This window comes from Ammospiza nelsoni, chromosome 2 (genome assembly GCF_027579445.1).
Source record: "Ammospiza nelsoni isolate bAmmNel1 chromosome 2, bAmmNel1.pri, whole genome shotgun sequence".
NCBI classification, from domain to species: Eukaryota; Metazoa; Chordata; class Aves; order Passeriformes; family Passerellidae; genus Ammospiza; species Ammospiza nelsoni.
In genome coordinates, this window is record NC_080634.1 from 113605714 (window position 1) to 113623275 (window position 17562).

General features: G+C 38.2%; 1 protein-coding gene across 8 annotated transcripts in view; it reads left to right on the forward strand.

The window, feature by feature from the left end:
- The window catches only part of KDM6A (lysine demethylase 6A), a 153187-nt gene that overhangs the window by 119081 nt on the left and 16544 nt on the right, over positions 1–17562 (forward strand). For all 8 annotated transcript variants that reach the window (XR_009417893.1, XR_009417894.1, XM_059466788.1 and 5 more), the window contains 5 exons: positions 12068–12197; positions 13643–13748; positions 14476–14681; positions 17095–17159; positions 17260–17334. Coding sequence is in view for 6 of the 8 variants with exons in the window: in XM_059466788.1 (XP_059322771.1) it covers positions 12068–12197; positions 13643–13748; positions 14476–14681; positions 17095–17159; positions 17260–17334 (582 nt within the window). In the remaining 2 variants the exon portion in view is untranslated. The remainder of the gene's footprint in view (positions 1–12067; positions 12198–13642; positions 13749–14475; positions 14682–17094; positions 17160–17259; positions 17335–17562) is intronic.

Below are 17562 nucleotides of genomic sequence, written 5' to 3' on the forward strand. Positions count from 1 at the left end.
GAATGTTAAAGAAGTTGTGTTCAGCTGCTGTTAAGCTTCTCAGAATAATTTTTCCTTGATAAGTCAGACAGATTTGGTCTGTCGTCACAAATCAGTGTTCTCATTGGAAAAGTAATAAATAATCACAGAATGTTGAGGTGGGAGGTGCAGGAAGGGGCCTCTGTGGAGATCATCTCATCCATCTTCCCAGCTCCCAGCAGGGCCAGCTAGAGCAGGATGCTCAGAGCCGTGTCCAGACAGGTTTTAAATATTTCCAAGGGTGGAAAGACTCCACAGTCAGCCTGGACAAAGCTCTTCCTGCTGGGTCACCCCTGATGTAGAAAATCTCTATTTTCCATGTACCAGTGCATGGGGTTGTTCTTCCCCTGCTGCAGGACTTGGCATTTGCCTGTGCTGAATGCCCAGGATTGGTGTTGGCCCATTTCTCCAGCCTGTTGGTGTCCCCCTGAGTGGTCACACAGCCATCTGGTGTGTCAGCTTGTCCTTCAGCCCTGTACCCCCCAGAGATGGCTTTTTGGGTAGTGATGGTTTCAGCATCTATAGCTGAAGCCCAGGAGCTGTTCAGCTGATGGATTGTGTTAAAAATGCATTTGTGCAGCAGGTTGTGAGTCTGTTGTGTTCAAGTTCAGGTATTTTTGATTGTTCAGGAGTTTAGGGTTAGTCCATTTTATGTTCCAGTTGATCAGCAGGTGTGTTACTGTTGGTTTTTACCTTTAGTCAGTAAGCTTGGATTATTTTAGATCAGAGGCAGACTAGATAAAGGCAGAATGTGAGGCCTTCCACTAGAAAACCTGGCAGGGATTGCAGTGTGGTTGTGCAAATTGCACAGTGTTTTCCCAGGTGTTTTCATGGCTGGAAATGCAGAATGGCACAGAGTGTGGAAGGCTGGGTTGTAGAAGTTCAGATAAAACTTCTTAGCAATGACTTGTGGCAAAGATATTTCACTGCAGGTTACAGTGGTGTTAGAAATGCAGCAAATTCAACCCCCCTGCAGTAGCCAGTGGCTGTGGCAGAGGAGGATGGTTGAACCCTGAGCAATAATAACTTAAATTGATGCAGCTAAATCTGGCAGTGTTCATCTCTGGTGCCTGTGCTAGCAGGGAGCCTGTCAGGCAGTCATTAGCTTTGCAAATTCACATTTAGTGCTTGCTGCTCACAACCTTCTCTGTGAAAAATACCTCCAAGTCCTCAAGATTTCTTGGTAGTCTTTGGAGCGATTTGCCTGCTTTCTTAAAAAAAAAAAAACTGTTTGAAATCCAAACAAGCTGAGAATTTTAAATGACCATTTAGAGCACTGTAATTTCTGTAGCTGTCCTTTACAGATGTCACTGTGTTTGAAAATGTTACCTAAGATGCCTTTAAAGTTCACAGAAGTCCCTTTAATCATTAGTGTATGGTTATTGAATGTTTTGGGCTGTACTCTGCTGTCTTCCTGTTTGCAGTTCTTTTAGTTGAAATGTTGTCTGTATTTTTCTCTGTTAGAATTCTTGTTGGAATTTTTATCACCTCAATATATTTTACTCCAAAACACTTTATTTAGGATGTACTTTTGCTATATTTTATATAGCAAATATGGTGGTTTTGAGCATTACTCTTTTGATATTAAAAAAATAGTATAAAAGCATGTTTCTATCGTTTTACAAAAACCCTGCATCTGTTACTGTGACTGAGAGCTTGTAGTTCCTAATGTTGTGGGATTTGATGACTAATACTGTCCATGATATAGCAGTCTGTCACTATCTGTTACCAAGATAAATTTCATAAAAGAGAGGAAAAAAAACCTTTAGGGAGCCTATTTTGTCATCTTTCAAATATTAAGTCTTACTGTAATGTTCATTTCCAAGTGACATTGCTACACATACTACATTCATAAAAATTAACAGCTTAACAGCTTTTTTTTTTAATTGGGACCATTTATGTGCTCTTTCTAGTAGAAGTATGAAAAATAGCTTCAGTGTGTGGTGTTAGGATGAGTGCATTGCAGACAGGCGTAATATGAACTGTTAGAGACTTTATGTTTTGTTTTTTTTTTTTAAAGTTTACCTGATCTGCCTCCAAAATTGGAATGTAGCTTTCTTGAGAGAGTAATGGGAAGTGTTTCACTCTGGTGAAATGTTGCATTTTGATGTGTTTGGTGTGCTGTTGTCTGAGAGATCTGCAGTTAGTGTTTGTAGCAAAATATTTGTCATTTTAGCTACAAAGTCTGTAAACCGTCAAGTCCTTACGTTTGTGCTCTTTGATGGAGGTGTAGTATTCCTAATGATACTTAATTTCCAAGATAAAGGAAGGCTCATAAAGGTGTTTCACTTGGCTTCTTACAGTCGGTACAGGCTCATGTAATCATAATTTTTCAAGGGAGGGAAGCTAATACTTTGTCCCGTGCAGTTTGCAGCCAGCTCAGAAGGTGTTAGGTGTTGTTAATGTGCTTTTTTCCCTTTCTTTCATACGGACTGGAGATTGAGAGCTCCCTCTTCAGCCTGTCTGCATCTTCATTCAGCAAGGCAGAGGGCTTAGAAGCAGGATGGTAGGGAAAAGTGGAGGAGAGACTTGTATTTTTTAGCAGCTCTGAGGTAAATTACTGCATCAGTCTGAACTATATTTACAGGTTCTGAGACAGGATTTCTCCTAGACAAACAAAGCTTTCTGGAAATTCTGCATATGTCTGCTAATAAGAGACTCTGAGAAATACAGTAGCTCACCTGTGCTAGAGCTGGTTATCTGTTATTTCATACTAATAAAAATTATAACTCTGTGTATAAACATTGTATATGTTAATAGGATTGGGGTTTTTTCCCTGCCATTCTAATATGTCTGACAGTTATATTCATAAAGTTGAAGACAGAGATTTCCCACTCTTTTACTTAGTAGCTGATTAGCCCTTGCTTTGTTTTAAGATGCACAGGCATACACCTGACAGCTCTGGAGCAGAATTTTGGGCAGAACATCCTTGTTACAGCTGTTGTGTGCATGACTGACATAAAGAAAAATGTTTGGGAGGGAGAACTTTAAAAGATAATCTGCTCAAAGGCCTGCTGAATAGCAAAGATAATATATATATGTAGTAAAATGGAAGATATTTATATGCTAATGTATCAGATACTGTGAGCTTCAATACTGCATGTTGACCTTTATTTTAACACACTGTGTGGGAATGCAATAACAAAGAATTGAAAGTACTTCCTGTAGGACTGATTATATTTGGGTGCTGTCTGCAAGTGGTATCTTGAGATTCAAATGTGAATTTGTGACCAAAAGTGTTGGTTTTTAGAACTACTGTAAAAATTGCAGAAAAGCTACCCACAGTAGAAAACATGAAAATATTTTTTTTCTGTAAAAACAACAACAAACCCTAAAACACAACAGATAAAAAGACCAGACAAGACCCCAGACACCTGTGTTAAATAAGCTTAATGCACGGAGAGAGGGGAGTTGTCCTGTAGAATTTCATTTTCTATATTGGAGCTACACTGTATTGGGCCTTAAATGTATTCATGTGTGTCAGTTGTTGCATACATACCCTTATTTTATTTGATGTGTTCAGAAATTATTCTGGCTTTATCTCTAATGTGGATAATTATATTCTGTTATCTTCTGGCACATTCTTCTTGCTATATGACAGTAGTCAATGGAATCTGTTACCCTGTTGTCTTGATAGTGTTCTCCAGGCAAAAATAGATATTTTTACAGGTAGGAACAGGTGGATGTAACTTGGGTTTTTTTTATAGCTGGAGCAGTAGATTATTCATTTTTATTTTCTTTCTCATTGTTCTGCATTTGGCTCTGTTTACTATATGCTTACTTCATAACCAGGCTGTTTTTATTCTTTGTAAGTTGCATTGAAGTCCTCAGATGTCTAGTTGTTAATTTTTTTTTTCTTCAGATGCTTTCATGTTTAAAAAAGTCTTGTCTAAAAGAGCCATTTTTTGCATCTTTTAGACCCTACATGTTTATTTGTGTTTACACCACAAAAGACCTGGAATTAGTAGCAGTTTGGGATTAAGTAAAGCACAAGAGTTGATTCACAAGGTAACTACAGTTGACCCAGTGCAGGAGAGTGAACTGCAGGATAATGAAGTTGCTCATCTCACAGGAGGGATTTTATGGTAATGCTCACCACCAAAAAGTGACCTGTTAAAGTTCCAAGGGGTTTGTGTGTTGCTTAAGAACAAAGGAGCATCAGGAATATGAAAATTTGCTGGTTTTTACAGTGAAAGCAGTTTATTAGAACAGGCATTCAGAAGTCTTGCATCACAATCAAATAAAATCAGAGTTAGTTAGACAGAAATAAATGCTGGGAGACTGTCGTTTTGCCTTACATAAACAAGTGTTGTCTTAATAAAAGCTGCTCAAGTGAAGCCGTTAGGTGAAAGGAGATGCTTTGTACCATAAAATGCAAAACACTGGCCAAAGAGAAAACTCAGTTTGATTCTTCTTTTATTATGTGTGAATGAGTTGTCTGCTCTGTAGAAACAGGCTTGGTAAATGCTTTGTTTTGCCAAAGACTAAAGTGAGCACTTAAGTAGGGCAAGATAATTGTGGAGGCTGAAAAGTTTCTTTATATCCATCTTCCTTGGTGCGAATGTTGAGGAAATATTTAACAGAGCTCCATTCTGTTCCTGGGGTGAAATGAGGTTGTTGAGGAGGCTGAGAAGGGGTCAGACATAGGGTGCTGGCACAGCAATTAATACTTGTACAAGGAGCTTCCCTTGAAGGGCCAGACAATGTCACTGAAAAGCCACAAGGAGCTGAGAAATGCAGGAGCTGAGCTATTGACTCAGATATGCAAATCTCATTAAGATGCTGTTCTGGAGAACAGTGGGGTGGCAAATGTGCTCATCTTGTTAAACTGCTGCTGGAGTGTAGGGATGAAAAGGAATTGAGGAGGTGATTCAGGGAAGTGGGATTTGGTTAGTCTTCCCTACCAATAAAACTGGTTGCAGCAGTAAATTTTAAGGTGGTTATAAACCAACTAAATTATGTTTGGTAAATTGTTTACATAGTGGAGTAAAATTCTTTAGGCCTCTGAGCAAATTAACAGATAAAAGAGTGCACTATTGGATTAATTACCCTTACTAAGATCCCTAAAGAAAATCTCCTGTTGAGGTCATTTAGAAAAAATAACCAGCAACAACAAAACAACAAAAAACCAACACAACCCCAGGTAATTTCTGAGCATAAGTGAAAACCGTGTAATTAAAAGAAGAAAATATGCTAAGAATAACTGCTCTGAGTTTGTTACTAGAAAAGCCCATTGTTAATAGGGGAAAAAAAAGAAGAGTGTGCTTCTTGGTCTGGTTGTGTATCATGTTTCCTTAAAAAGACTGTTATCAAAAGCTCTTTTCTGTGCCCTTAGAAATGTAAGTATCTTTTCCCTGTGAGCAATCTTTCTGAAAGGAGAATTAATGAAACATTATCACAAGACTTGAGATTCAACACTCGAGGTGTTTATTTCTACTGAAGTGAAACCAGCTGATTTCTCACTCAGTGTTTCAACTGGTGCATCTCATTACCATCCCAGAGCAGGGATAGAAACCCAGGATCCATCTCAGTTAAAGTCTCCCAGTTGTCCTTTCTGAAGCTGATCTGAGGTCAGGTCCTTAGTTTAAGCAGTGTAGAGAAGTTCCTGAGTTGATTTGTACTGTTTCTCATTAAAGAAGTAAGAACTATCATGGTTATTATTATTTTTTTTCTTCATTGTTTATTAAAGTGTGTTCACAGCCTTGAAAGAACAGGCAAAGGTCCAAACAAAACTCCAGAAGTCCTCAGGCAGTTCTGAAGAGCCCAGCTGGGCAACTTTGTGTCAGCTGGAAGCTGTCCTTGTCATTTTTATGGTGATCCATGGAAAGACTCATTTGACAACTCAAGCATTTCTGAGCTTGAAAGCTTTACCGGTTTGGCATGATTGGGGAAGGCAAATGAGAGGTGTAGGTTAGACTGTAGTGTGTATCAAAAGGGGCTAATAAGGCCTTTTTATAGTTCTTTTTGCTTGGGGTTCAAAGAGGGAAAGTGTAGAGCAGTCCACTGAGAAAAGTGACAGGAGACCAGGAGAGATGAGCTGCTCTCAAGGGGCCTTGTAAAACGATAAAAGTACAGATATGGGCAGGGAGCAAACAGAGGAACTTTTGCATGGAAAGAGTGATAAGACATTGGAATGGGCTGCCCAGGGAGGTGGTGGAGTCACCCTCCCTGGAGGTGTTCAGGGAACAGCTGAAGGTGGCATGTGGTGCCGTGGTCAGATTGACAAAACGATGTTTGGTCTCAGGTTGGACTCCATCATGCCGGAGGTCTTCTCCAGCCTTAATGATTTGCTGATTCTGTGAAGGTGGTCTGGGCTGAGCAGTCTGGAAAAGGGGCTGATAAATGGCCAGCATTTATGTAATGGCACTAGATCCATTTCCTGAGGAGCTGGAATGGCAGAGGCACAGGTGGGCAAACTTCTCCTTGCTCCAAGGGCTCTGTTGGAGCCCAGGGCAGAAAAAAATTTGTTCTGTCCTTACTGAAGGTGCTGCTCCCTGAGCCTGGTCTGGAAAGTCAGTGAATCACTGGTTTGGGAGCTCCATTATCCACAGGAAAGGAGCCTAAATCTATTTGAGGGGAAGCACTTTGTGGAGGAAGGATCTGGATTAAATTAGTGTTTTGTTTTTAAAAACAACAAAAGCAATTCTTGTTTTATTGGGAATTTTATTTACAAACAAAGGACTTCTTTGGCTTCAAGACAGAATTGCTCAGTTCCTTAAAAAGTACATTTCATTGACCAGTGATTTTCACCATAGCAAAAGTTTTAAGAATGAAATTTTAAACACTGTGATTTCACAAGCTAAACACTGCTTAGAATATTCTGTTTTGTTCAGAAGGCAAATACAGAACTCTGCAAGTGGGAAGCAGAAATATATGGGAGTAAAAGAAAAAAATGGGAAAATTTGCAGTTCAGAGGGAAAGGCAAGCCTATGAAAAAGTTTGGTGCCACTTGTTTTAATGCTTTTCTTACGTAAGTCAGTGATGTGATTCTGTTTGTCTTACAGCCTCAGAGCAAGGTGATTAGCAAATGAAATAGAGGAAAGATGTAAAAGTCATTAAGAAGAGAAAAAAAGGAACATTACTTCTTACATAACATGTAATTAACCTATGAAATTCACTGCCAACCTGTACTATTGAGGTCAAAATCAGAACAGAATTGAAAAATAATTAGAAATACATTTGCATAATGAGAAAATCCATGGTTCTTTTGTAGGATTTTCTGTGTTTCATGAAAGATCTCTGGGAGTATTGCCAGCTAGTACCTGGTTGTGAAAGGCTGGGGTAGGGAATTGCATGATAAACAGGTTGTGTAATTATCTGGCATTACTTGCATTTAAGCATAATGTAAGCTTGACTTGACTTCTTTATATTCCCTCTGAGAGCTCCTCTCTCTGCCCTGGCTACAGAAGGAGCTTGGGGAGGGGAAGCTCAGGGAACCAAGCTGGGAGTTGTGTGTAACCTCCTCCTTCCCAGGCTGCTGGGCATTGACAGCTGGTTTTCTGTGGTTTTCTAATAACTCCCGGTAAGAAAACAACTGATTTTATCTGCTAATTGTGAAGGGTGGGAGGTTCTGGTTTGAGGCAGGAGGGCACCAAGGGGGTGCTGTGCAGCCCAGAGCTTCAGCTGACTCCTTCTGCAGGCACCTTTCAAAAATAAAATGTCTTGTTCCTTCCTCTTTGTGGATTAATTAATTCTGATAGAATTGAGATAGAGTGTCAAATAAATCCACAGTTCCATGTGTTCATTTTAAGTGTGGTTTTTTATTGGTGGAAGAGAGGGTATTAATTTTGTTCTTCTGAATAACTATAATCTCTTGAGCAGTAAAACCTTGTTAATTCTCATACAGCTAATCCTCAAATAATAATTCACTTAGACTGACTTCACAACAAAAATAACTGCTTAAGCACAAATGCTTGTAACTTACTCTGTTTTGACCTGTAAATGGTACTTAAAATCCAAATGTATAGATAACTGGAAGCTGTTTAGGAACTTTTCATTATCACCAAAAGTCATTATCTCCCAAGCAGAAACAAAAAGGACAAATATTTTAAAAAGTATTGAAGCTAACAGTTCTAGAAAACACAGAAATAATGTTTGGAAGAGGAAAGCCTTTAGACAAAACCAAAAAAGATTAAGAAAAATAATGTTTGCACAGAAGTATCAGAATGTTCAATAAGGTAAGAGTGTTCAGTAAATATTTTTGTTCTGTGCTTGGGAAAAAGGCAGATAAAATTTTCACATAATGGAATGTATTCTCTTGTCAAGGAGAAGGTTAAACAGCAGTTGTACTTAAATTTGGCATTTTTAAGTGAGAGGCCCAGATAACGTGCATCCATGAACTCTGAAAGAGCAAGCCAGAGAACTGTTTATAATTCATATAGGTTTTTTTAATAGTTCTTGGAAAACAGGAAAGGTTCCAGAGGACTTGAAGAGCACGCTTCCTGAGAAATAGACATAATTCTCTCAGTGTGACATAAGGGTTGAGTGAAATAGTAAAAATATTGAGGTGATTAATGTAATAAATGGAAAGAATTATAATTATTGATAATGACTCTTGGTTCTGGGACAATAAGTTTTATCCTGTTAACTTTATTTTTTGAGGTAGAATTTTTATTTTAAAATGGAATTAAAATTGATATTGGTGGCTTTAAATCTCCATGATACATTTTGTGGTTTTTTGGGCATGTGGGATGATGCAGAATCAATCCTGTACCTAAAACATGTCTGGCAATTGCCTGATAAATGTTCTGTGGGTGTTGAAACTGTGTCACACTTGGGCTTCTGGTCAGCTGTGTGTTTAGATACAGCCAGAGGGAAAGATTTTACCTAAGACTGATGACTGTAAGCTGTCTCTTAAAAGCTGTGGGAATGTATCCTAGCAAACATATAATTAAAAGGAATGTTCTAATGAATGTGATGATCGCTTACTCAAAAGGTCCCATGACTACATGAAATATTCCCAGGCAAACCAGTGACAGGACAAGAGGACATGGTCTTAGGCTGTGCCAGGGGAGGTTTAGGTTGGACATCTGGAGGAATTTCTTCACAGAAAGGATGATTAGACACTGGAATGGGCTGCCCAGGGAGGTGGTGGAGTCACCATCCCTGGAGGTGTTCAAGGAAAGGCTGGATGTGGCACTCGGGGCCATGGGCTGGTCATGGATTGGACTCAGTGACCCCAGAGATCTTCTCCAACTCAGTTGAGTGATTTGTGTGAAGTTAAGGCACCAGTTCCATCCCTAGTGGTTGATGTTCTCTTAAGTAGGGCAGTTTGGGTTTGCTCCTCAGGGTGAAGCTTCCATGAGTTGGTGTTTTCACCCCTGGAGCAATTTGCAGTGTTCTGAGTGCTGCAGCTGTGGCTCAGGGCAGGCTGCGTGTCCCTGTGCACCCCTGGCCGCGTCCCTCTGAGCCTGACAGCTGCTCCTGCCGCCTCTTCCCACTCTGGGAGTGAAGGGTGTTGGCCATGCACCATCCACAACAAGCCAGTTCCCTCTGGAAGTGAATTTTAATTAATGAAGTTTGTCCTTCTCTTCATTCCTTCATCACAGATGACTGGCTATCCAGTTTCTTTTGGGGGCATAAATCAGGCTTGTTTGTCTTGAGCAGTGCATTTGTTGCCCCTTTCAACCACTATGAAATCCTCTCACAAAAACTGCATTCTTGAAACCGGGATTTGTGGGATTTTCAGCACAGGTGCTGTGGTCAAAAAGGATCTTTCACTTTCCTTGCAATGGCTGCAGTTCTGTATTTCCAGAAGTGGAGAGGCTGGCAGTGGATACTCACACCATGGTAGCAAATATTTTTAGTATTTCTATAGTTTTTTTTATAATTTCTATTGCTCTATTTGGCACACTTAACAATTACAAGAATTGTTCTTTAATAGCTCTTTTGCCTTGGTATTAATAGTAAGATATTTTGATTCATAGTTTAAAAAAATTTATAGGAAAAAATTATGATAGAGTGAAGCTGGTTTGTTAAAGACAACTTTAAATATTCTGCCCATCTGTTTCCTGTGCCACTTAAATTATGAATGTTTTGCTGTCTCAGCTTTGCTATTCTTTGTCCATTTTCCTCTTAAAATTTCCACATAGCATTTTAGTAGCCTAATAGGAAATTACATCGTGCAATTGGTAATACCAGCTTCAAGTGCTGGGTTTATGAGATGTCTTTGTTAATCTGATCTTTTCCTTCATTCAGTTTCTTTCCCTTCTCCTCTGCCTTTTCAGACCTGTAATTCCTCTAAGTGTACAGAAGTTTCTTCTCTCTCCATTGTCACCTTCCCTGAAACCCCCAGGTGCTCTTTAAGGAACTTTCACTGTGATCCCCTTGCTGTGACTGCAGCAGCTCAAGTCCTGTTAGTTCTGAACAATGTCCCTTTTGCTTCAAGTTCACTTTTCCTGGAGTTAGAAATTTCCTGAGAACTGTTTATCAATGCAAACTGAATTTTGTCAAAGTTCTCCCCTGTTTTCGATACTGTGCATTTGTTTTTGTTGGGTTTATTTCACTGTTTGGTAATGCAGAGGTTTAGTAATGTCTGATACCTGCTGTTTAGATTTTAGTTTCACTTTGCATGGATAGTCTGGCTATGGGGTTTCATGCAGCTGTGGTCAATAAATTTCTGAAGGGTGATGATTTTATATTGCCATGTGATTTTTGGGGGTGTTTTTTTGGTATTTGTGGGGACAGTGAAGCCTTTGCAATAACTACACCAGACATTAAACACTGGCCAGTGATTTTTCTGCCAGGTTGGATGATGAGTGATCAGAGCTTCTGCATCACTCTTTCACTTTCTTGGAAGTGAAATTCTGGCATTGGACTCACCTAGCACAAGGAATGAGCTGTGTCACTGGTGTGCTTTGTGGTGTGGGAGATGTTTGTCCATTTTGTTTGAATTGTTTGTCATGTCAGTCTGTCTGATCTGATCTCAAGCCCCACGTCCATCCTGTGGGTTCTGCTGGCTTGATTTGAAGCAGTGATCCCATTACTCTGTACCTGGCTGTACATTGTTGCTCAGTTGCAGAAAATTTTTGTCACTGGGAGTTTCATCTGATAAAAATTTGTGTTTTCTGCTGAAGACTGCTGTTACAAAAAAAAAAAAAAAAAAAACCCAAAAAAACCCAAAACTCAAAACTTTAGTAACCAGTGAATTTTATGAATATATATGACTAAATTATACATTAGAAACATCCTGTTTTGTGGGATGTAACAACAGTGAATCAAAGGAGGTTGGAAGAAGGATTTGAATAGTGTTTAGTGGGAAGAATTTTGAAGTAGTTGAGTAATTTTTAACAAGAATATAAGAGATGGTTTTGTCAGTACATTTCCAGTGATGGTGACTGGATGTTGACTTCAGGCTAAGCTCAGAATGAAGACTTTTAAGGTCATCCATTATAGGAGAAATAACACATCCAGTGGGTCCTGCTCACCTGGAAATCTCCAGGGAGAGGCTGCAAATGCAGGCAGAGAGGTTCTCCCTGGGGTCACACACAGGAGCACTGACAGCAGCTCACTGGGGTAGGGCCTTTCCCTTATTGCTCCAAAAAATGGATTATACAGCAGTGGCTCCTTCTGCTTCAAAATGTGTAAGGCAGGGAGGGGTAGGTGTGGCTCAGTTCAGTGGCTGCAGTGGAGCTGTAGTTGGGTTTTGTGACTCAGCAGTTTTTTGGTTGAGACGTTGTCATTTTCTGACTTCTGCTCTGCTGCCTCAGCTCCTGTGGAATGATGATCCATCTGCTAAGGTTCTTCATTTGCAGTTGAAATGTTAAATTTTCCTGTTAAATTTTATCAAAATGTGTCGTGCTTGCTCTTATTGGAAATGGCTGTATTTTTAACTAATAGTGGTGATGTTGCAAATTCAGCAGGCAAAGTGGGAATAAGTTTGAATAATATCAAATTATACATGGAAAATTCTTGATTAAAACACGAGCTTTATTTGCATCTTAAATTACAGTTTCTCCTTATACAACATTATTTTGCATAAGAGATTACACTGATGCACATTTATTTTATTTGTCAAGTATTGACAGAGACAGCTCTTGTTTCCTTTTAGGAATCTGGGTAAAAATGGCTTATCTAACAGTAGTATTCTCTTGGATAAATGCCCACCTCCACGACCACCGCCTCCACCGTACCCTCCCTTGCCAAAGGACAAGCTGAATCCACCTACACCTAGTATTTATGTAAGTAAATCTAGTGGCAGAAGTGCATTGCTGCCTGTCTTTTGTAATTGTTTGGATATCTGAATTACATAATGTAATTATTTTAAAGATGTCCTGTTCATCACTGAGTTCTAATTACGGTGCTCTCCAGACTGGTATATGGGCAGGAGAAATGCCAGCCTTAAAGAAACTTTTGGGACGTAGTTTGACTCTTAAAGTACCTGTAAATTAGGAATTTCAGTAGACAAAAGGAAAAATACTTCAGTTTTTTTACTTTTAGGACTCAAAATGTTGGCAGAATAAGCACACAGTTCATTATATACAATGCACATTATTTAAAAAACGTATGTACATTTTCTTATAAATGAGCAAGTAATTAAACTAAACTCCTATAGCAATCTGCTTCAAAACATAGTGAAGAAAAATGAATAAAAGTTGAGGTGATGTCAGGAACAAAATGTCACCAGGAAAAGGCAGGGTTTAGTTGAGTGGTATTTTCTTATGCAAGCATTACAACTTTTGTTCTGAAAATAAAGTTTCATAATAGCTTTATTGAGCTAACTTCCTTAGTAATAGAAGAATAAATTACAGGATATCCACTTCCTTAATAGCAGCAAAATAAATTACAGTGTGTCCATACAGGCAGTGTGAAAAGTTGGCTTTGGTCACCTCAGCTTGGGGACCAGAAAAGGCTGGCACCTGGGTCTGAGTGTGCTGAGAGCTGGGTTAGGATGCAATGGTGCTTCCAGATGTTTTCCAGGTGTTGCACCCAAACTCATCTGCCTTAATAAAAGTCCATCCCAGCTTTGTTGAGTCCTCACACAGCTGCAAAGTCACCACACTGCCACAGACTGTGCAGTTGTGCCACTCTTTGGGAGCTCCCTGTTGTATTTTGTTTATTGCTAGAAATGCCTTCAGCATTCTCAAGGATTCATAGCAATTAAAAAAAAAAATCAGGAGGGAGGCTATGGCATAAAATTGAGGTTATAGGTGCAGAGAAGCATAAGAAAATCAAATCAACCTTTGTGGTTAACATGAGATATACCATGAGAGTAGTCTTTTAATTATACTGTTTCTTGTATACATTAGCTGTAAAATTAGCACTCCTTTACTTCTGAAAAGAAACTGTATTGCTCTTCAGAGAATTCTGTAGATTTAGGGAATGTACAAGGCTACTGTCAGATAAAGAAATTAAGTTCAGGAAACCTGAGTTGCAAAGCTGAAGCAACCTGGGAATAATTCTTGCCAAGAAACAAATTACAGTAACAAATTAATTTCAGGAGTGAACCCAGCATTTACCATAGCAAGAATTGTATGGTGTAGCTGTTCATTCCCCACAGTGCAGGGAAATGCAGAAAATTCCTGTTTTCTTTCTGTTATTTCTCTTTTGTTTTATCATTCTTGTTTTAAAAATAAGGAATAATCTAGATTGTTCTGACATCTAATACTCCATTATAATTTTGCAGTTGGAAAATAAACGAGATGCTTTCTTTCCACCTTTACATCAATTTTGTACAAATCCAAACAACCCTGTTACTGTAATACGTGGCCTTGCTGGAGCGCTTAAATTAGGTAAATTTACCTTTTTTTTTTTTTTTTTTTTTTTTTTGTAATTTGGGGAGGAATTAATGTTTTTAAAAGGAAGTCTCTCAGTTCTTAGAAGTGGGTATTTTATTTCTATAATACTATTTTACCTGTATATTCCAAGTCGTTAGGATAATTTTTCATTTCTCACTTTGCTGTTGTTTCTAATTTCAGTCTTGTCAAAAAAACCCTCACCACAAATACAGCAGATTTTGTTGAGCCCAGTGGGGAACTGAGCTGTGGATATGGAAGTTTACATCCAGACAGTTTCGTATAAGAAACTGGATGCATGTCTTTGTGTTTAGATCTAATGATCTGTAATTTGACTGTGTGCAATATTTTGAAGTCTCTAGGTAGATAAACTACCACTGCTGGTAGGGAATGTTTTATGATGGAAGTAAATTCATTAAGCTCTGCTCTGAAAAATACTTTGTTGGTAATAGGTTTGAACATTGTTTGCTGATTTTTTTAGCCAAGGCATGTAAAATGTTTCTTGTAAAATAGTCCATGGCTGCCAAGTTTTTTTCTAATTTTCTACTGATTATGTGGAGGAAAGTTTTTTGGATGTTAATAATTAACATTCAGGTGGGCAGTGTTGTGCAGACTTAGGTGGTAAAAATTATTTTAGACTAAACTTTTGATAACTTCAGGCATTTTCCTGGAATTGTTTCATTTTATTTAACCTTCATTTATTAATTTCATTGCTATTAATTAGATCTAGGACTCTTCTCTACTAAGACATTGGTAGAAGCCAATAATGAACACATAGTAGAAGTAAGGACACAACTACTGCAGCCAGCAGATGAAAACTGGGACCCCACTGGAACAAAGAAGATCTGGCGTTGTGAAAGCAGTAGATCTCATACAACAATTGCTAAATATGCACAGTACCAGGCCTCCTCATTCCAGGAGTCTTTAAGGGTAAGTTAATTGCTATTTTCAAGTTATTCACAAACTCCATACTGACTCTGGAGCCAACTAATAATGGCTGTTGAAAAAAGCAGAAACTGCTAAGGAAAAAGAGACATTTCCATTAGCATGAAGAGCACAGGTAAATTTTCAAAATCTGTTTTGAATAGAGGAACAAATAGTATATTGTTCTTCCCAAATGCTTAGTGTAAACTTAAGTTTAATAAAACTCGTGGTTATTACATACTTTAAAAGTTTGTTAGTTTAAGCTTTTATATTATAATGTCAAAATTCACATTAAAATATTTAGGACTCGAGGCTTTTTTACAATTTGGATTGCTTCTAATTTCACATGTTTTGAAATCAGATTTCTTTGTTCTTCCCACTCTTCTGAATTAATTTGGATGTGGCTTATTAGAAGTTTACACTAATACTAGTCTTTTGTTGGGTTCCAAACATAACAGTTCATATTTAGTTTAGAAGTTTTTAGGCTTATGTGACAGAGTGAAGTATTAGAAATAATATTTCCCCTTCCTGCCTTGGCAGAGGGGTCAGACCCCATGATCTCCAGAGATCCCTTCCAACCCTAACTATTCTCTTACTCTGGAATTCTGTGAAATGTGATTTTATTGGTATTTTTAACATTTTATACTGGAGTTATGAGAATATTCTTGAAATTGGCTATGAGCACTCCTTGGAGGCTTATGTTACCTGGTGTTGCAAAAAGATGGGGCTAAGGTAGAACTAAGACAAGGAGATCATTTTGACCAGTTGTTTGTTAGAAAATAGGGAAAAGGTCTTTGTGGGGAATTGACTATTGCAATTTTCACTGCCCTTACACAGAAACAGGAATGATTTCAGTAGGAAGGGAAAGAGAAATTCTAAATTTAAATTTTGTGCATTAGAGGAAAGGATTAGAAACAAGGAAAATAATTGCTAGTTGAAGGGAACAGAAGGGAATCTAGTCATAAGGCTTTGAGCTGGTAAAGGATGAGGAAAAGAAACAGGAATACCATGGGAAGTGGGGGGCACAGAAATCTTCTAGAACCTGGGATTTTCCTCCCTCTGCCATGATAATAAATTTCAGGAGGATATTGGCTGAAGGTTTCTGTGCCCCCTGAGCAGTAGCACCAGTGTTCTGTTCCTGTATGTCATTCCAGAGGGGCTGGAGAACATTACATCACTGGAATATAATAGCTATCTATATCTGTTGATCTATATATTTTTTTTTTTTATTTATATATAATTTAGCACATACCACTGAAAGCCTCAGCTTTGGATTTGCACCACAGTGTGTCCTGTAGGGTGCTCTGATTTTTTTTCCTCACTTTTACCAACTGGTGGTAAAAATGCAGTACATAAAATAGTTTTTAAGAGTGATGATTTTCATTTTTCCCCTGGAAATTAGAAAGACACTGTACATGTGTCCTTTGCCTAACACTGCTCTGACCTGTCCTTAGGTGACTCTGCAGTGTTTAAATGAAAGCTTTATTTCTTCTTTCTATAGCCACAGTTCTCTTTGGCTTGCCCTAAGTGATCTTTTTTCTTTATTCCTCTAAGAGCTATTGCATTGCTTTTCTAACATGTCTTGCAGCATTTGATAAATCCATCATCACTAGGTTCCTTTTTGTTTCTCTTTGTCCTTCATTCAAAGGATGAATGGGACTTTCTCAGGTACACAGGGCACTTTGAGATTTAAACAACAATCCCATTCAAAGCCAGAGATCTTTGGACAGAATCCAGACAGCTCCTTCTTCTTTTTGTCTCTTTCCTTCCATGTCCATATACTTGCCAAAATAGAAGTCTTTAGAATAGGGTTTTGAGCACAGTCTGCTAAAAAGATCAAATTGCATCATTTAATACTGGTTGGATTTTTTCCACCAGTCGTGGTCTCAGCTAGTGCTAAAATAGCATATGGCTATGAAAAATTCAAAAGATTTTATATAATGGATTTTATTAAATTAGTTTTCTAAATATTAGTCATCCTAATTTCCTGTCAGAATACCTGCTTGACTTTGCAGGGAGGTAGATGTTCTTATTTGAAAATATTAAGAGAATTCTTTAATACTGGATTCCAGGTCACCCTCAGAAAGGAGCAAGCCAATATTCTCATTTCCAGCTTGAATGCAGGCCAGCAGAAATATTTACAGTGTAGACATTTTCTGTTGTCCTGGCCTGAGTGTCATGGAATCTGCAGCCATGAAGAAATTTATTTCAATGCATTTGACTGACTTTTTTTATTTTCTTCACAATGAAGAAATGTTGACATAAAATCTTAGACATAGATATTTCAAAGTTTGTGTCAGTATCTTGAAATAAATATATTTATATCTCTGTGTTATCACTTTATACCTATATATTTTATATGTTCTTTTGTGTATGTATGTATATATACGTGAAAACATTTCAAATTTGCATTTTATAGGAGGAAAATGAGAAGAAGAGTCACCACAAGGACCACTCAGATAATGAATCCACATCTTCTGATAAGTAAGTGTGTTATAACTCTGTTCATTCTGTAGTTGGTTCTGTGTGCTATTTTCCATCATTCCCTTTTCACATTTGCCTGATCCATTTGTTACATTTGCAGCTCTGGGAGGAGGAGAAGAGGACCTTTTAAAACAATCAAGTTTGGGACCAACATTGACCTGTCAGATGACAAGAAGTAAGTTGATTACAGTTTCTCCTGCTCACAGTGGGATTCTAGATGATGATAATCCTTCTGGAAATCCAGTGTGGTATTCTCAGACATCAGTCAGTCTGCTGATAAATTCCAGTTTCCACATGAAATGGTTACCTTTGCTCTTCAAACTGTTCTTACAAGTCCTTCTCATGCTAAAAAATATTTTCAGACTTCTCTTCCCAGGATTTTTCTTTGTCCAGAAATGAGTTG